Here is a 20,236-nt window from a genome sequence, read left to right as displayed (position 1 = left end):
GACCCCCCCCCCCCCCCCCACACACACACACACCACCACCAGCAGCATCACAGATCTTGTGTTTGAGTTGAATCATTTGTCCCCCAGATTTAGGATGCCAGCTGTCTGCTTCCTTTTGTGTTCCAGTGTGCGTGTGCGGATGGGGGGTGGGGGGGGGATGGGCTCAATGTACCAAAAATACCAAGATCAGACAGCAGCCCCCCCGCACACACACACACACATGACACATGCCCAGCCCTTCCCTTTTGCCAAATTGCAGTCCCCCACCTGTCACTCAATCTCCCCCTTATCACACTCATGAACACTCTCAAAAACAGCACAGATGGGGAATGATCTGATTAAAATGATTTAGTGATTGAGGGGATTTCACTGCTGAGACGCACCCCCCCTCCACACACACACACACACACACACATATTCTGCTGCTGCTGCCACTGCAAGGCGGCGACAGGTGGATCGATCCAGAGCCAAAGTATTGCTTTGTGACTGCTTTGCCGATGTCAGCACATTGCGTTTGACTTTTATTCAGCCACAATGTGCCTTTCAGAGTTTTGTTTCTTATGATAGCACTTGTTGGAGCCAGTGGCAGTATTGATCAGGGCAGAACTGTGCAGCAAAGACTCATTAATATTTGATTCCCAAGGCTTGCTGAACCTGGCACTTACAAAAAGCTTCCTGTAAAGGTTCCATATTGATTAGAGGTTTGGGTGAGATATTTCAAAGGTTATTGAGATCATGAAGATGTTCCATTCATTTATTCCAATTAATAAAATATTTTACACGTCTTTATTAAATGTCTTTTTCCTTTCCCAGGCTACATCCACGATTACACCATCCCCTCAGTTTTGCAGAGCACAAAGCAGCCAGGTCATGAGCAGACCGGGCTCTCCTCAGGACCCCTGTACTCCCCAGATGGCAGCGGCGGGGAAGAGTACTCCGACCATGACATGGAGCATCCGGACAGCCCCGTCTCCAGTGACACAGTCGAGTCAGACAGTAGTGTCCCTGAGTTGGAGGCGTGCACCCTTGACGCCTTCCTCATCTCTGACGGCCGCTCCCGCCGGAGACCCAACCAGAGGTGTCCCCGCAAGGGAGGCAGTCAGTCGGACAGCAGCGAGGGTGTTGAATCAGCAGACTGCAGCCCTGCTAAAGGGAAATCTAAAGGTCGCTACGTGTGCAGCGAGTGCGGAAAGTCTTACGCCACATCCTCCAATCTGAGCAGACACAAGCAGACTCACCGTAGCCTGGACAGCCAACAGGCCAGGAAGTGTCCCACATGCCACAAGGTGTACGTGTCCATGCCAGCGCTGGCCATGCACATGCTGACCCATGACCTGAAGCATGACTGCACGGTGTGCGGCAAAGCTTTCAGTCGACCCTGGCTCCTGCAGGGCCACATGAGGTCCCATACAGGGGAGAAACCATTCGCCTGCGCACACTGCGGCAAAGCTTTTGCCGACCGCTCCAACCTGCGCGCCCACATGCAGACACACTCTGCCTTCAAGCACTACTCCTGCAAACGCTGCCACAAAAGCTTCGCACTCAAGTCCTACCTGAACAAGCACTACGAGTCGGCCTGCTTCAAAGGCTACCAAGCAGAAGACGACTGCAGCTCTGAGGACTGAGTGGGAAATATTCATCTCTTTCATTTCTATTTATACACTTTTTAATAGTTCAAAGTCAGAGAAGAGCTTGTCACTTCACTTCTCAGGCTCGTCACATGCATGCATCATACTCCTGCCTTTTGATATAAGCAATAACCCAATTTGAAATTGTTCAGGAATTATGTATGAAATTCATAAAAATCTCAGTGTTGATCAGAGACATAAAATATTTTATATTGTTTTTTATAAATTGAATTGCAATAATTTACATGCAAGTAATATTTTAAATGCCAACTAGCTCTTACTTTACCTCAAACATTCATTAAATAATTTATTTGTGTATTTATTAATTTATTTAACTATTTATTTGCCAATTTTTCAAAGATGATTTATTTATTATGGGTTGATGTATTTGTGAATTTACATGGATTTATTAGAAGCCGTGTACTGGATTTGTTGAAAACAAAAGCCAAAATATATTCTGACACTCTATATTCCTCTGTCTGATCAATTTGGTGATGACAATAAAACTGATGAAAATGAATAATTACTGAAACTCCCTTTAATCATGTCTGAATGTATGCGAAACACACTTAGGCTGTATTTAAAATGACCAGTTAAAGAAATATTAAATTCACTGAACTCACAATATAGCTCTGTCCCGTTTTCAAAAACTCGAGCTGAAACCAAATCAAACTGACATGTAAGCCCTTCTTCTAAACTTCTGTGTAGAATGAACTTTGTTGCATTCATTCACGTGTTCTGTACTGTCCTTTTTGAAGTAGTTTGGCTTCTGGTCCAGCTAGGCCTGTTGCATGCCCTGTTGATCCATCTATCAGTAAACTAAGCTAACAAACAAAAATGGTGGACACTGGCAAGCAAAGCCATGCTGGACAATTCCAACACCGCAGACTCTGAGAGGCAGTGTGTGGATGTATTTTAGGTTCTACATCGGGGTGCTACAAAGACGTCCCTGACAACAAATCATATTTCTGTAGTCTGTCCATTTCTAACCACTCTGAGCAGGGTAGCTGTATTCCCTCCACCCAGTGGATGCTGAGACAAACTTCAACCTGTCATTCTGAAAAGAAATAAAGCCTGTCCCAGCTCAGGCTTGATCCTACAAAGACTTAATGTGTCATAATGGGCCTGAAAAATGTCCCCAAATTTAGAGGACAAAAACTGCTGTATGCCTTGACTGTTAGTAACCTTTGGTACACTGCTATTTATGCATCACAACTCGTGCACCACCTCTTTGGGGTTCCCAACCCCAAGATTGACAATCTCTGGATTAGAACATCTCATACAGGAAGAAGCCACAGGTTCAGTTTGGCTTTTTTGTGGGCCATGTCCTTCAGATGAACTGGGGTGAACAGGGTGAGTGTGAAAAAACATTTGAATATTTCCATCACTGCAGTGCTTCCTCTGACCAGCAGAGGGGGGGCAAACATGTAAACACTACATAATAAAATGGAATGGTCAGGACTCCACACATAAGGAAGATTAATGTGTTAGTCAAAACAGCCACATTCAAATCCACAGCAGGTGGTGTCAGCAGCACCCAGATTTCTTAGACGGTCCACAGATGAACACATCCCTGATGAACATAGAAATGATCACCATTAATATTTATAGGAAGATGACAAAATTTTAATGTATTAAACATACTTAATAACAAACAATATGTCAGCAATATGTGTAAAGTAAGTACATGAAGTAACTTTGTTTAAATCTATTATTGTAAAAATTAGTTCACCATCGATTCAATCCAGCAAGTAGGTAATATTGTAGTACTTAGTGTGTCTTCCCTTACCTATAAGTACTGCACTGACCCTTCTTGGCATCGAGTGTACAAGTTCACAGCATATAGTCCTGTCTATCCTGTTCTGCTCCTTAACTTGTTCCTGAGGTTGAGGATGGGTGACAAACTTTGCTTTTGAAGAATGTTTAGGATTACTGTCATGCTGAAAAATTGCCCGACGACCCAGGGTGTGGTGAGAAGGTACCCATGTCTTGTTCAAGGTTTCTCGTTTGCAAATTCATGATGCCATTAATGAACTACAATTCCCACACACCTTCAGCACTCATGCATCCCCATTTAAGAACTCCACCACTGTATGACTGTGGAGACCATGCAATTCTCACTGTACTGCTCCCCTTTCTGATTCCACACATTTTGGATGCCATCAGATCCAAAAAGACGGACTTTGTCCTCAACAGACCAGAGTATGGATTCCCATTGCTTTGGATTCAGCAAAACCATGCATGGCACTTCTATGCAGGTTGTGTCTCAGATGAAACAGTCACTATACTTTGGCTTTCCACTTCTTCTGCCAGCTCTGAGGCACTTGCTTGCTGATTCTCCTGCACAAACTCCCTTATCGCAGGGTGATCGCTTACGGCAACGGCCTGGATGCTTCCATCCTTTTTGAAGTAATTCCTTTTTGAATATCTGTGTTATTTTTGCTGCTGTATTCTGAGCAATAGCAATGATTTGCTAACTTGTACCCTTGTCCTCTTCTGTTCAATGAAATTATTCTCTTTCTCAAGTTCCAGTCAATTATCTCCATATTGTTGCCAGCATTAAGTCTGAGAGTGATTCAGTGGGTTAAGTACCACTTCAGTTGTCAACTAATTCTGTCTGTTTTAATGGGACGGTTCAACAAACATCCGGTGATCAATAACCCTTAACAGGCACCCCCCCCCCCTAATTTTATGAAGTGTTATTTTGTAACTTTCAGGAAGGTGTACTCATTTTTTCAATCATATTGGTAACTGATAAAGGAGAGTTAGCGGGACATTACATCAATCAGAAACCCCAAATATGTCTTATTCGTAAAGACAAATCACTGAATGGGTTTAAGAGAGCAATCCTGGCCCTTCACAGCAAAGCACTGTAGCCTGGCCACAGGATGTGCTCTGGGTCAGGTGTCATGAGAACTGGGCTGCTGGTCCAGACTAGACAGAGCTGAGCCCTCAGTAGCCCTCAGCCACCAACCCCTAAAGGGAAATGCAAGAATGTGTCTCAATAGACCACAGACTGAAGATGGCTATTTTCAGACACAAAATGGCCACTCTTCAAAAATCATACTCATGACTGTACATACTGTGTACACACTATAGGAGAATAGAACCAACTTAGCCTGATGGGAAGATAAAAACAACTTTCTTCCATGTGCTGTATGTAAAACTGAAGTAGTGGACTCGCACAGCCTCCAAATCTGAACAAGTTAAGTGATCCCTGAATGTTGGCTTACTAGTTAGCAAGTCAGCAATCAAGGCCACAAATATAAATAAGCCACGGAAGAAGTAACTGGAAGGCGTATTCCTCCTCTTTTTGGGGAGACCACACAAAGCCTTTTAATGCAGCTTCAAAAACAATTACTGTTTAATATAATGGATCTTGAACAATAAATAAATCATTTAATACATTGTCTATTGTCAGAGATGTAACAACAACTCATCTTTATTTAATAATTTCAGTCATTTACAAAGCACAAATGTTGAGCCATCATTTTCTTCAGTTTCTTAAATGTGACATCACCCAGCCTCTGGGAAGTTTTAATAAAAATAAAATTATCAACATATTGACAAAAATACAAGAAAATATAACAATGAAAATTGCAGCCCTTAAATAAACACAGACCAATCTTTCCATAGAAGGACAAAATGAAAGAAGTGACTTCCTCGACCCCTTTACGCCCCAGGCCCATACTCTGAAAAGAATATAACCATAAAAACAAGCAATCATGCTCTACTGTACATGTCGTCAGACATAAAACTTCCACCACAGACAAAGGAACAGAGCACCGCTGCAGGTCAACACTGCTTGCCAATCACCACAGAGGATATGACCGCAAGATAGTGACCACAAGGCCAAAGCGGATGATCTTTTTATAGCCTCCTTTATCCGACCTCAAGCCATGTCTGTTACATCGTGTCAGACAAGGTTTTATAACCAACTTGTAGATTTCTCTGGTGCGATAAACTCTGTTGACCCGTGGAGGCCTTGGCTCTGAGGTCCCAGGTGACTCTGGAGGAAGCCGGCAGACGTGGGCCTGAGGAACATCAAGCCCAGCCTGGTGGATATTAAAGGCAGCGGTGGGCTTCTACAAAAGAATCATTGCGTGTGAGTCGACTTCCTGTTTCGCAGGGGTGGACTTGATGTTCTGGCTCTTTGGGGGCCTTTAGGGAGTCAATGGGAGATGATGACACACTGGTTCACCAGCCCCAGGATCGAGAAACACCTGCTTCTTTTAGATTTTAGTCCCCTAAAGTAGCCTCAGGGTGTTACCTTTAGGGGCTCAAAGTGTAACACAAGAAAACGTCACTTATAAAACTGCGATTTTCACATTTGGAACCCGGGACCAATCTCTGACAGTGATTTCATGTTAAAAGACAAATTGGCATCTTCAAATAAAGAATTTGTCAAGTTGAGTCTTCAATCCAGAGGTGAGACAAACGGATAGGGCTGAGACCATCTGCTGAACTTCTACCGTCACACCGCCCCACCTGTCTTGTTTCTCAGACTGTCGGGAGCTGTGAAAGACAATCAGCGTGTTTGGGAAAAAGCGGGGGAGAGATGGAGGAGGGTGGTGGGGTGGGAGGCAGATGAGGGCTCAGTCTTATCTTGAGGTCACAGTGAGGGTCAAATGAAACACAATACTGTTGCTACTGCTTTGCTCTGCATGAGAAGCACTGACTAATTTACCACAGGAGACGTCCGGACTGATGAATATGTCACAAGTCATCTTCTGGGTTAACTGAGGGTCTCAGCTGCTACATTCATTGGCACTATGGTTCATGATGAACAAGACAGCAAAATACAAAATTGTACAAAATCATAAGCTCACTGACTGTGTCTGGGAAACCTTTTGCTGCTTTACCTGTAATCATTTTAGTGTATTATTTATACTGTTGAGGTTTGGACTGTTGATTGGACACAACAAGGACAGAGAAGCTGTCACTTTGGGCTCTGGACGGCATTTCTCACTATTTTCAGAAATGTTACAAACCAAACAAGCAGTCGATTAATGGAGAAAATAATAAGCAGATTAATCGGCAGTCAAGCAATCAACCATTAATTGTGGTCCGATACAAAATAGTTCCACCGGTAAAATCCAGCTTTTACATTAATGCATGAGTAATAATAATTACTCATTTTTCTTTCTGCATTGAGTACTTTTACTTTTAATTACAATGCAGAGTATTTTTACGGCGTGCTATTAGTACTCACTTACTTATAAATAAATGATCTGAATACGTCTTTCACCATTAGAACAATGTTATCTAAAATAACAAAAAGAAAGTTGTGATTAAACTGGAATTATTCTTCAAGTTCACTGAAGTTGTAAAACCAATTCAAGAAAATGTAAAGTCACACTTTTTGTTAACTGGAAAGTTTTAAACCACATACAATGCATGCAGGGAACTATGTTAATATGCTAAAACAAATATGGTTTAAATGAAGACACCATAAATGTATATAAGCCAGATCTCTTCAAAGAATGCTACAAAAAGTCAAAAATAAAGAAGAATTAATTTTGTCATTCTGCAACACGGGGCTTCACAATGAAAAAAAAGTTGTAGCTCCCTTCACACTAAACACACAGCACAAATGTTTGAAATTAGAATAGAATAAATATAAATATCATTAAAAAAGTTTGAGAGATTTATCACATGCTGTATAATACTGGATAATGAGAATAATCACTGGTTAAATAACACATATTGCCTTGGTTTCCAGGCTTTTGACACAAACTAAAACTGAAACGGAAAAAACGTTTTCATGTGCAACTTAATGGAAAATGTAATCAAAACATCATTCACTTTCCACTTCTCCTAATAGAAATTTAAGCTCACTTGAATTTAAATTGTAAATAGTCTTTGATTGATGAGCAGAAGGTGCCACCTGTACACCAGAAATAGCCATCGAGAGCAATTTGGGGTTCAGTGTCTTGCCCAAAGACACTTCAACATGCAGACCTACTGATAAGTGGACGACTGCTCTACCCCCCGAAGTTAATGACAAAGATAGTTGATTTTACTAAAGTCCAGTATGATTTTTAACAGTGTAGGTAAAGCAACACTTCATGACTGAAGACAAAAATTTCCATTTGCTGCTTTCATTGTCTGTAATCTCTAGAAACAGATGTACCTCATATTGACTTTCACAATTTTAAATAGATAAAAGACACAAACTGGGCAGTTGATGCGTCCAACATGACTGAAGAGACAAAGATGAGGACATTGCAGTCAATTGTGGCAGGCGGTTTCAGGCAAAATGCATTTTGACAATGAAGGGAAAAAATGTTATTTTTTTCCGAGTTATCCCAAACATATTAACATCTTAATAGAGATGCTAGATGCTGTTTTCATGTATATCCACCTCTAGTCCAAACTATTCAAGCTATGTCACTACTGTCTGTGTCACCCACTCTCTCTCCTGCCAGTCTGCTGCTCCATCTAATGAAACACAACACACACACACACACACACACACACAGATAAATCATTAAAGGCCCTTTGCAGCTGGCTGTTTGGAGGAGGCTCTTTTCTTTCCAGTGCAGCTGTTTCCGATGAGTCAAGTTATCTGACCGCAGTCTTTCCCAGCAGACAACTAACACTGATGGGCCATACGCTCATCGTCTTGTCACTCCATACTGTGCAGTGGGGGGTATGGAAGAGTGGAGTATACTGCCTGATCTTTAAATTTATTATTTTGTCTGCCATCTGGATCTTTTTAACGATCGGATTTATATTTTGTTGTTCACATATATACGTATATGTTTGTATAAATAGTAATGAAATACTTTGCTTGTATTGGTCTTCAAATTGAATATAATGATGGCAGACAATTTGTTAAATATGATGTAAATAAATAATCTTAACAGTGCCAATAATATACTTGTTTTTTTAAATTTAGTAAATTGTACAAAATGACTATTCTGCTGCAAAGTGTTGGTACTAGGAGCACAAAAATGCACTCCAGTCAGTAATTCTGGTTTAAATGTATGGTAAGTGGTACAAAACATGTTGAGGGTCACAATAACAGTGTCTCTACACAACAATATTCAATTCAGCTCAATTCAATTTATTAATATAGCGGTAAAACAGTTATGAATTAGAGCTTTTTTTTATAGAGCAGGTCTAGACTGTACTCTGTGATATCATTAACAGAGACCCAACAGTTCCCACCATGAGCAAGCACTAGGCGACACAGGTAAATAAAAACTTCCTTTTAAGAGGCAGAAACCTCGAGCAAAACCATGGCTCAGGGTGGGCTGCCATCTGCCTCGACCGGTTGGGGGTGAGGGAGAGAGAGAGAGAGAGAGAGAGAGAGAGAGAGAGAGAGAGAAGGCTTACTAATACTATAGATGTCATAATACTGTGAGAGTTATACCTTTATGGGATCGGAAATGGGATCACATAAGGTAACATTTTTCAAAAGGGCAGAGCGAATCGATAGGACTATGGTAGCATATATCGTCAGAACACCAGTTCGCTGTACTGTATGAAAATGTCTGAGTGAAAACTACAGCTACCGCTTTCATACAGATATCCCACAAGAAACATGGTGTTTCCATGTTTATTGCGGGACCTCTGTATGAAAGAGGTTGTGTTTTGGATTATGCTCGCTCATGATTTCAAGCGAGCACGCGTACGAGCACACGCCAGGTTGCAATTTTAAAACCGCGCCGCTAGTGGCCGCTGGAAACTCCGTATTGCCCCACTAATGAATGAATGCATTAACTGACTTTTTGGTCTCTAAGGAGAAGTAGAAATCTACAACAAGCTGACAAACCCTCAGCATTGAAATATTGTATTAGTAATATGTTAACATGACCTGATGACTTGATGTTTCACTCTATTCACCTGCCAGTTGCTAACTTTGTCTGTCTGCCTTTAGTGCTCCAACATGCGGTGGGTTTTATAAAGGGTTTTTGTTGCTGCTGTTGTTGAAAGTGACTGCTCTAGCTGGAAACATGGTTGATGCTAGCACTGACACCTTGTGACAGTAAATGTACCGTAAAACAAAAACAGTGGGCTAAAAGTGGCTAAACAGCTACATAGAGTGGTCATGTTTTCCATTATGCATAACAATGTAATTTATTGATAATTTAAAAAGCTTGACATGGGACAAACTACTGTTAATTTCTAAAATGGATGGACTTCCCCTTTAAGGACGTGATAACCCACCTGAAGTAATGCCACCCTAGCTTTTCTAAATGCTATTTCACAAGAAGATTATCCCTTTTATTGGAAAGAGTATGACTAACAGTGCTCTATTTTGTTGCAGCTACTTCCCATGATATTGGCATCAAAAACTATAGTAAGAGCATATCATTGAGTATTATCTTCCCCATGAGGCACTTACATTTTCATGGTTTCATTTTGCGCTTAACCACTCCTTTCCCGATGCAGTCAAGTGCTAAAATGTCCTTAGGCGCTGCAAGTTCCTCTCAATCAGAGTTTTCAGCTAGAAGCTGGACCACAACTAAAAATCTACAGTTACCCAGCCAGCTGGGTGAAATGATGTTCAAACATGGTGCCTGTCCCAATGAGCTAACTAACCTTGCTCAGATTGTAACTGAGGATGAGGTGACTCCACTGAAAAGCAATGTGGCTTCCATATAACCAGGGCCGGACTGGGATAAAAATTCAGCCCTGGCACTGTAGTCACACCTGCCCACATTACCGCGCATCCCCACTCACAAACACACGCATTCACTAGGCCTACTTACATTTGTGCACACATGGTGAACTATATATAATAATTTGTACCATTTAATGACACCCATCTTCAACAGCTAACCAGGTCTTCTTTTTTTTTTTTTTTTTTACAAATAAGAAATATTAGCAAACTGAGATCAATAGTCTCAACAGCTGAACAAGAGATTCATATACACACATTTATTTAATCTTTCATAGACTATTGTAACGCACTCTTCTCATCTCTTAGTATGTCTGTCCTTTGCCGTCTGCAGGTAATTGATAATGCTGCCGCAAGACTAATCACTAGGTCTAGGACAAATAGACTGTCTCACATCACCCGCATATTCACTGTCTCCCTGTCACACACAGGATCCAGTTCAAATGTCTCACCATTACTTACAGAGCACTGAACTGTCAGGCTGCTGCATGTGGCTTAACTACTTATAGGTCTAATAAGCAAAACTTGCTTTCTGTCCCACACTCTCAGACCTGTGGTGATTAAGTTTTTTAGGCTGTTGCACCCAAACTTTGGAATGCTGTGCCTGTCCCCTTACAGCCTGCTGATTCTATGGATTATTTTGAAAGGCAGCTAAAGAGCTCAATCAGGATAAAGTGTTGCTTTTGGCAAGAAAATGTTTTGTTAAATTTTGCTAAAAGGGATCCGCAAGTGTTTAAGTACTTACATGAAAATAAATCATCTGAGATAGAGGAGTCAGATACTGTGTGGTAACCTTTGCAATATATCAAACCACCAAATTTATATATTCATTAAAAAGAATCACCTCAATAGGCATTTAATGACATTCCTTTAAGTTGATGCAGGGGGGTGAGGGGTTGGGGGTTAAAGTATTTATGGTTCCAAACTGTGAGTCTGTGGTGGTGTTGGGGGAGAGAAAGTGCAGTGGGGTCGTGTTGCTGGCTGACCGCGCGTGGTAAAACACCATGGTGTCCTGCTTTATGAGTGGAACCAGGTTCTGCACAGGTCGCAGTTGTTGGTGCAGCTGAGCTGGGGGCCAGGGGCCGCCAGTGCCCCGGTTTGATGTGTCGAGGGGTTGTGTTTGTAAAAACAGGCCCTTTGATGACACTCTCTCCCTTTTCCAGCAATCGGCCCCTCCCTCCCTCCAACAGCACTAGTCAATCTGGAAGCCATTTGCTTGGTTTCTAGAGAGAAAGTTCAGGCTTGATCACCCCCAGCATCTGCTGAGTGTTTATTTACCCACAGCACTTAACCCATTAGACAAACTGAAACAGGGCAACTGTAGAGACCACTGATCACATTGGCCCTCTGAGGACAGAAGCCAGCGCTGGGGCTAACTGCGTTTCTATAACAGAGAAACACACATTGTTGATGAGCATGCATCTTATACAACGTAAAGACGTATAGTATTTTAAAGTTTGCTTTTCAAGATAATTACACACTTGTAATCTAAAAGAACTGAAGTTTTAAAAAAATTATAAATAATATGCAACATTCAAATTCCCATTCACAACTTTCCAACTGTCTAATTGTTGGGGTCATGATAATTATGGATCAGTAAAGTTGCAGAAACTGCCATAACTGAAGCACATGTTGTCAAGGCTACAAGTCACAAAGCTTTATGACCTCTAATGCCCTGTGACACAGAAAACTGGTCCTGCCTTCACAGTTTTACAAAATAAAAGTATTTCCCAATGTACTTAAACTATCAAAAATAAAATAACTCATTAATGCAGGCAGAATGACCCCTGTCAGGGTTGGATTATTATAATACTGGATTATTTTTGCTGACTCATTACCTCATTTACCGATTGCTTTTTCGTTTTGAAGCTGATAACATTCAGCTATTAACGTACTACTTAACTGCTATATTATTTGCAAATTGCATTATGTTTTACACTCTGAACATACACCCAGTTTCCAGTTTATTAGGGGCCCCTAGCTGATCATAAAGCAGTCGAAGGGCCTGTACGAAAGTTACTGGGGTGAGGGACGGCGTACCTTTGCTGAAGAGAAAGTAGTCTGACTGTTTTGCAGAGAGCTGGGAGGGTCTTTTAATTATTTCTCATCTCGTTACATAATTACATAACATATTTGTTTTTGCATATGTCATGAGGCAGAAATATGAATCTTGTCATATATAGAGGACCATAATCTTGTTTTAGGCTGAATCTGGGCTTTATTTTCCTCAGCATAATCAATTAGTAGCCATTGTGGTCAGAAATCAACTATGAAACACGGTGACTTTGGCTACAGTTCGGGCTGTTAATCGGTTCATTAATGCAGGTTGTTTTCTTCAGTCCAAATTAATCTGAACCAATCTGAACATGTGCTTCCTCGAGCAGCTGAACTGTTCTCAAGACATTTAGAGCTTTCTTTATGAACACTGCCTTGTGTGCAGAACCAAATCAGCCGCACACAGATCCAGAACTCACCTGTACTGTATGAGCACATGCTGCACGCAAGACCCAGTACTGTAAATTATTTTGAGATGTAGGGGAGAAGGGTGCTGCAAGTTTTCTCTCAGTCAAGTTATTGACTTCAAATAATTCAGTGAACTGCTAGGGGTGTAACCATCTACATAGAAGGTTAACAAACTATCATAAGTCAAGGTCTTGCATCATGCCCATGAAATGTGGAAATACATGTCTTTGCAATCCACTCATAAAAGCAAATGTCTCATTTTGGTGAAGGTATTGTAAGTGTCCACACCTTCAACTGATGCCTGTGACTTTTAGGACCAAAACATTTGGGAAGATGGGAGACCCTGCATGTGTTCCACCCCTCCCCTTACAGCAGAGGGGTTATACTGTAGCTGCTATAAGAGACATCCCTGTCAGGATGACTAGCACACTGGACCAACCTATGGGGAAGTGTCAAAACAAACGGGAGACTTCTGCTGGCTGAACATTGGAGTTACGGCGGCTTTTACGCACGGCTGTTGGCTGCACACAGCTGTTTTCTACTTGGAGATAAGGGATTGGCTTTCCCCCCCCTGTGAACCACATATGATGGCTTCTTTCACAATGTTGAGGCCGGTGTCGACGCATCCCTTCTCTTACACCACTGACCTGACCTTGGTGTCGGACGACGAGGAGGGGAACCGCAGCGAGAGCGACGGCAGCACCGACCAGGGCTACGGCTGCTGCGGGACTCCGGGGGAGAATTACCGACAGGAGTCCGGCGGCGTGGTGCGGCAGCGGAACGCCGCCAACGCCAGGGAGAGATACCGAACCCAGAACGTCAACACGGCCTTCACGGCGCTTCGGACACTCATCCCCACGGAACCGGTGGACAGAAAACTCTCCAAAATCGAGACGCTGCGCCTGGCGTCCAGCTATATCGCTCACTTGGCCAACGTGCTTGTGGTCGGAGACGGGAGAGAGGACGGCCAGCCGTGCCTTAGTGCAGTCTACAAGGAGGTGAAGGGCAGTGGAGGAGGCAAACCGCCCCGGACTATCTGCACATTCTGCCTCAGCAACCAACGGAAAGGGGTAAAATATTTGGTAAATACGCCATTTGACGCTCACAGAAAAACACAGAAAAACACATTTCAAAAGTGTCCTAAAATAGCGTAACAAATAGACCCTATTGCACATTATTTTAGATATTATTAGGTTATTATTCCTCAAAGTCTAGCCTACTTTTCAGTCCGGCTTATGCAGATAAATTCACAATGCACTTTCACCAATTCATAATCCCGCATCGTTCCTGCAAAATAGCCGTTGCATTGAAAATTTAAAAAAGAAGAAAAGGTTAGGATTATATAAAATGTAAATGGATAATTTGTATGCCCTCAAATTATATTATGCATTAATGGATTACAGTGTGTGTATCTTTGTGGATATATGAGCCAACACAAACTAAAAAGAACCCAAAGCTTTTTCAACAGTTAGCCTGCATTAAAATGTTAGACTAGAATGACTGGGTTACACTTTAACATATGACAAAAAGTCATATGACACTGGGGAAAGAATGGGCTGCCTGTGGTGTTCAAATCTCTGTGTTGGGATTTAGTTTATTTATAGGTGCCATATCATTCAGTGCATGGAGATATCCTTTAAAGGAAGACAGTGTTTTTAATGACTGCACATGGCCATGTAATTGCACTGAACCTATTTATATTTTCTTGGGAAAAAATACATCAAAACATCTTAACTTAGAAATTGAGTTTAGGTCAAACATATTTCCTTTACATAGCTACACAGTGATCAAGTTTGAGTTGACAGTGACAGTAATGTCCTTCTTTGTCCACAGGTGAAAGACAGACGAGACTGTGTGAAAATGCATGGAAGCAGTGTGAGACAAATAAGTCGGCGATGAAACTGTCTGACTTGAAGTAGGGTTGGATCTACTCCTCAGAGCAGCCCTCCATCGACCATTCCTGGAGTCTAGAAGCATCTCAGAACCACAACAGTCTTTGAGGACAACTCGGATTTTTTGGGAGTTTGGCTCATTACCACTTTACCCAATATGAGAAAAGAGGATTGGCACCAAAACCATTTGTGTGTCACCAGCAGATCCAGTAACTCTTTCCAGTGAATGAACTAATCTCATAGGGCAATATTGTAAAAGTGAGAACATCTGAGCGTAAAGCTGCGATATGCTCAGGGATGTTCTTTTCATTTTAATGACAAACCTGTCAGACATGTTAAGGGGATTGGTAAAGTAGACATACAGGGACATTTTACATGAGGAATGATCTTTCGGGAGCAGAATATATCTTGGCCTGAGTCTCTAAGCATAATGTGCTTACTTAAACAGGAAGCACATCAGGCAGGTGTTTACATTGTTTATTTGGACTTTACCAATAATGAACGGTCATACAATAGGCTATACAACGTTATCCGCTCTGGATTACTGAAAGGTTTATAAATCATGAAGCAGTATGAATAATGCTAATCACACATTATTACTTAAAGGCACAATCCATAATCCAAATGCAAATACAATTTCAACCAGCTATCACTTTCATACAACCTTGAAGTTCTTCAATTTGTGAATCGATAACAGATGATGATTAAATCTATATGCTATCCAAGTTTTATGATGCTGGTAAAGGTTTATTTACAAAAATAATGTAATGTGTTTAGCCTACAAGCTGTAGGCTAAAAGTCACAAACAGACTTGTAGCCTACAGCCGAGCAGTTTCAGGAATGATGTGGGACAGACAGACCACGCGTGTGAAGTGTGCAACAGGTGGTATCTGTGGGACACTATTTTGTTTGCTTTTTGTTACATGTTGTAATCTACTTTGAAATTAAATTTATTTTTACATAGACATGGCTCACTTGTATTTTGCCTTCAATGTAATGGCAAGGTGTTTTGCAGTCATTAAAGGTTTCTGTGCATTTGCACGCCCTGTAACAATAGTTTTAACTATTTTCATTAAGTATTTATTTTGAATGTCTCTTAACAAAGCGGTATGAGCTAAAGCTGACTGGATCACATTTTATTTATTTATTTTTATTTATTTTTTAACACAACAAAATTATTTTACTTTTTAAATGTCCTCTAGCGGTATCTAGTCTTTTTGTTTTTGCATTTATTTATCCCGGTTTTGAGATATCTGTGTCTTGAGATTTATGCTTCCACCCAATACAGTATACCAACATCTCTTTTACAGGCAGTGTCCCTATTACTCTGGACACCCCACACATTTTTAGGGGAATTACTTGAAGATATAGTCCCTGTGAAAACGGTTGACAGCGTGTTCCAAAGACTATCCAGAGCTACTGTGATTACAATCCAAACCTGGACAAATAAAACGAAAACTATCCACATGTCTAGATACTACAAGGAGAAAGTGACAAAATATGTTTACATAATTTGTATGAACTGACCCTTTAACACTGCTTAGTTTGTAGATCAGCAAAGTTGCAAAAATGTAGGCTCCACAATTGTACCCCCTTCAGATCTCTATTTTCCCATTTGTACATGTAGAGCTAATGTAAATTTTAGGATGGCTGGAGCCCAAAGAACAAACCACTTAACCATCACTGGCATCTTTTGTCTGTAACTGTGCAGAGGAGGAACTCTATACGGGGAATTCCAATGAAAGTTTACCTTCCCTGTCTGAGTAATGCCAAGGAATCTCAAAAGAGGAAATAATCAATCTCTTCCTCAGCAGGCTCTCTCTGAAATCATTGTATCCCAGCAGTGTCTAACCACAGAGAGCCCTGTCAGGGTGGTAGGTGCAGAATGCCAGTTAGGAAGGCATGAATCAGAGTTAACTCTGGGAAAAGGTAAAGGCAAAACAGGAAAGACACAAATTAGTGTTGTTGGATCTATTGTAGTGACTGGTGATTACTCATGGGGACCATCAGGGAGTGCAGCACATTACTGGATCCCTGCCAACAGCATCAACCCCAAAGAGGAAGAAGCAGCAAGTTAGTGTTAACGCTGAAAAACACCTCTTAAAATGTGTGTTTTCATGTTTGATACATCAAACACAGAATATAGTTTTCACGAATGCAATTGAAAATGGAGTAGCTAATTTTCTGTTTTCATGAATAATACATGTATTCAAAGTTTTGGACATTTGGAACCGGTGTCCAGGAAAATTCAGATATCTGAGGGCTGATCTTTGGCATGACTCTACTCTGGTAGTAAATCTCCCGGGTTGGGATCCACATATGGTGTTGATCAGTCACAGCTAATATCACCTAGCACCCTGTGTCCAGGAAAACACAGCTGCTGGTGAATTAATGTTATAGATCACACCAGGAGATGTGTGTGAGAATCAATGTACACACAGAGACAGATAGAAATCCATTTTTTTAATTGGATGTAGCAAAAGCAACAGAAAGTGCTCAGAGGACTTAAAAAGTACCTAAAGGAGGAATACCTGCTGATTGATTTGAATAATCTACATGACATTACTTTGCAACAATCACATAATGTGGCGAAAATAAAAGTAGACAGGGTGTCTGCTATGATGGATTATCTTGTTCAAGCAAGTTTGAGGTCTCTGCAAGCTGGTTGTCATAGTGAAATGAACAGAAAAATGAACAAAATGCTACAGTATTTCTTGAAAAAATAAGCAATGTTAAAAGATTAGTTTGACATTTTGGGTAACACACTTTCTTGCAGAGAGTGAAATGAGAAGATTGATATCAATATCATGTCTGTAGGTTAAATATAAAACTACCAGAAAGCAGTTAGCACAAAGACTAGACAGGGCTAGTCTGGCTCTCTCAAAAGGTAACAAAGTCCACATAGCAGCACCTCTAAACCTCGTTAATTAGCATGCTATTTCTCGTTTGTTTAATCCTAACCAAAGCCAAAGTCTAAAAGTTACAAATTTTAAGGCTGTTTCTTGGCTAGCCTTTTCCTTTTTTTCTAAGCTAAGCTAACCGACTGCTGGCTCAGACCTTATTGTACAGACGTGAGAGTAGTGTCAACTACGAAGCGAATAATTGTGTTTCCCAAAATGTCAAACCTTTCCTTTAAGGATAGATCATTTATGGTTAAAGGGCAAACATGCTAAATCATTATGTTCCCTAACATATACAGAAATGTCTACAGGAAGAGGGTTTTGGTCAAACCTGAAGGTGTTAGATGTGACATGTATTTCTATCATAACCATTCCCTATAAAACAGTGTGGAGGAACACCTGAGTCATAGCCAAGATTTATTGCAAATTTTAAACATTTGACAACACACTTATGACCAAACTTAATCCTTTAAATCACCCCTGAAGTGATGTTTGGAGGTACACCCCTCTGGAAGAAAGTTATTGCGCTTGCAGTCCCCCGGGGCGGCACAAATAACTGCACACTCGCATAAAGCATCCCAACCCTCCAGTTTCTCTCCACCTGTCAGTGCTAAGGCCTAATTAGAAGCTGCTGTGTGAGCTTATCCCGTTGCTCTTGGGGCTCCCAGAGGCCCCTAGGCAGGAAGATGTCATAGAGGAACAGGAAGGAAAAGGCCTGAGAGTTCAACCCTGCCGTGGCCCTCCCTGTGAGGCTTGGGGCCCTGGGTCAGTGCCAGCTTTGACATCAAGGCTCACTGTGCTCAGCTGATGCTTATTTTCATTCATGGGTGGGAAAGCAAGTCTGAACAAAACTCGAGTCAGAGTTACCTTCAATTATTGTGACTCCGATTTTAGAATTTTAGAATTCTCTGAATGGGTTGGTCACATAACATAAAACAAAAATAAATCTAAAGTATAAGTAAATACATGTAGCAAGGAAATTTTAGATATGAGATATAATTACACTGAGAATCTGTGGATGTCAGAAACTTTGAAAACATATGCACAGATTGTGTGGCACTGGCTTGTGATGTAATGACAACAGTAGAGTGAAAAAAAGAAACTTGTTAACATGAACTGAAATGGCTGGATCAATGCATAAATAGGCTTACATGACTATAGATTAATAGATACAAATCTATTTGGCCAAAATATGTTAAAATTAGTGTTGCTGTCCAAAGAGAAGATGGTGAACACAGAGATTATACAGAAGGGGAAAATATCATAACTTTTGTTTTTTAATATACATATGTATTACTTTATATACAAGAGGTTTAAAGGAAAGTACGGAGAAACCACTTCTGACTGTGTTTTTTTAAAATTAAAGTTAGTGATATCCCTGTACAGGACAGTATAAAGTTCCATCTGAATGTAAATTAATCTGTCAAAGTCTTCAGCAGCGCTTTCCATATCTTCCGCCCCATCTGGTAAGCATTAGTGGAGGATACCGTGGGGCAAATAGGTAGGGCTAAGATTGTGATACAGTTCCCTCCACCACACTTAGCTCTAAACAGACCCTTATGGTGCTGTAGCTCAACAGTTTGACAGGACAGACACCTTCCGCCCCCTCACTGCCTCAACCCTATAGTTCCCCGGCCAGTCAGAGGAGGTAATCGCCATCGGACACGCACTGCAGGCCCTTTCATGGGACAGCGGCCTTGGATAGACCGCTTCCGATTTTTATGATTGTTTTCCATTGATGGGTGGAGTGGGAGAGCAGGGAGCAACCTAATCCTGAGCAGCAGCCAAACAAGCACTAACTGGGCCAGACAGAGTAGTGTACACCCACTTACTGTACTTATACAGAGTTCAACTGATCAGACAATTTGAAGGCAGATACTAATACATATCTTTTTAGGTTTTGGTGTACTTGCTGAGGGAATTACTTTAGTAACAGGTTTGTTTATAAAAAAAAGTTAGGTACAAAACAATGCCCTGCTCACAGTGCCCAAATTCACCAAGTGAATTTGGGCACTGTGAGCTAAACAAATGATGAAACGATTGAAGCTAGACGCATTTATGTTATATTTGTTCAAATTTGTTTTATATTCCAGCAGCAATCAATAAATCAAATGCTCTGACACAAACATGAAAAAAGAATTCCTGTGACTGTAATTACATTTAGCTAATGCTTTTTTCCAAAGTGACAAAAGCGTTAGCTAAAGGCATGAATAATAGCTAAATAATAGCTAAATTGCTATTTATGTCAGAGGTTGCACGCCTCTGGAGCAACTAGGGGTTAGGTGTCTTGCTCAGGGACACATTGGTGGTTGTGTCACAGTGGGGAGTTGAACTCGGGCCTCTCAAACTAAAGGCATGCATCTAATCATCATCTATCATAATGCTGCAGCACGTGTTCTGACAGGAACCAGGAAAAGAGATCACATTTCTCCTGTTTTAGCTTCTTTGCATTGGCTTCCAGTAAAATCCAGAATAGAATTTAAAATCATTCTTCTTACCTACAAAGCTCTTAATGGTCAGGCACCATCTTATCTTAAAGAGCTCATAGTACCTTACTACCCCACCAGAGCACTGCGCTCCCAGAATGCAGGGTTACTTGTGGTTCCTAGAGTCTCCAAAAGTAGACTAGGAGCCAGAGCGTTCAGCTATCAAGCCCCTCTCCTGTGGAACCAGGTTCCAGTTTGGGTTCAGGAGGCAGACACCATCTCCACATTTAAGAGTAGG

The 20,236-nt window shown here is 41.2% G+C and overlaps 2 protein-coding genes across 3 annotated transcripts in view; both read left to right on the top strand.

Annotated features, from left to right (window-relative positions):
• The window catches only part of LOC123986816 (transcriptional repressor scratch 2-like), a 2,673-nt gene extending 1,048 nt beyond the window's left edge, over nucleotides 1–1,625 (top strand). Inside the window, exon 2 of the mRNA XM_046075219.1 lies at nucleotides 814–1,625. Within this exon, the coding sequence (XP_045931175.1) occupies nucleotides 814–1,625 (812 nt within the window). The remainder of the gene's footprint in view (nucleotides 1–813) is intronic.
• Nucleotides 1,626–13,192: 11,567 nt separating this feature from the next.
• Nucleotides 13,193–15,555, top strand: LOC123986826 (transcription factor 15-like). 2 transcript variants are annotated; one of them, XM_046075236.1, is made up of 2 exons: nucleotides 13,193–13,790; nucleotides 14,554–15,555. In XM_046075236.1, exons 1-2 carry the CDS (start codon nucleotides 13,305–13,307, stop codon nucleotides 14,617–14,619), a joined length of 552 nt encoding a protein of 183 aa, XP_045931192.1. In that variant the 5' UTR covers nucleotides 13,193–13,304; the 3' UTR covers nucleotides 14,620–15,555. The 2 variants fall into 2 exon arrangements, with proteins under 2 accessions (XP_045931192.1, XP_045931191.1); XM_046075235.1 differs by having other exon boundaries at nucleotides 13,193–13,802.
• Nucleotides 15,556–20,236: the final 4,681 nt, after the last annotated feature.

Source organism: Micropterus dolomieu, linkage group LG18 (genome assembly GCF_021292245.1).
Source record: "Micropterus dolomieu isolate WLL.071019.BEF.003 ecotype Adirondacks linkage group LG18, ASM2129224v1, whole genome shotgun sequence".
Taxonomy (NCBI): Eukaryota; Metazoa; Chordata; class Actinopteri; order Centrarchiformes; family Centrarchidae; genus Micropterus; species Micropterus dolomieu.
Note: the sequence above shows the minus strand (reverse complement) of the source record. Positions and strands in the feature narration are given on the sequence as shown.

Bases quoted from the DNA above. Each gene is read 5' to 3' on its own strand.
- LOC123986826 (XM_046075235.1), top strand. From the start codon at position 13,305: ATGATGGCTTCTTTCACAATGTTGAGGCCGGTGTCGACGCATCCCTTC. The intron at 13,803-14,553 runs GTAAATACGCCA...CTTTGTCCACAG, and splicing joins GGAAAGGGGTAAAATATTTG to GTGAAAGACAGACGAGACTG.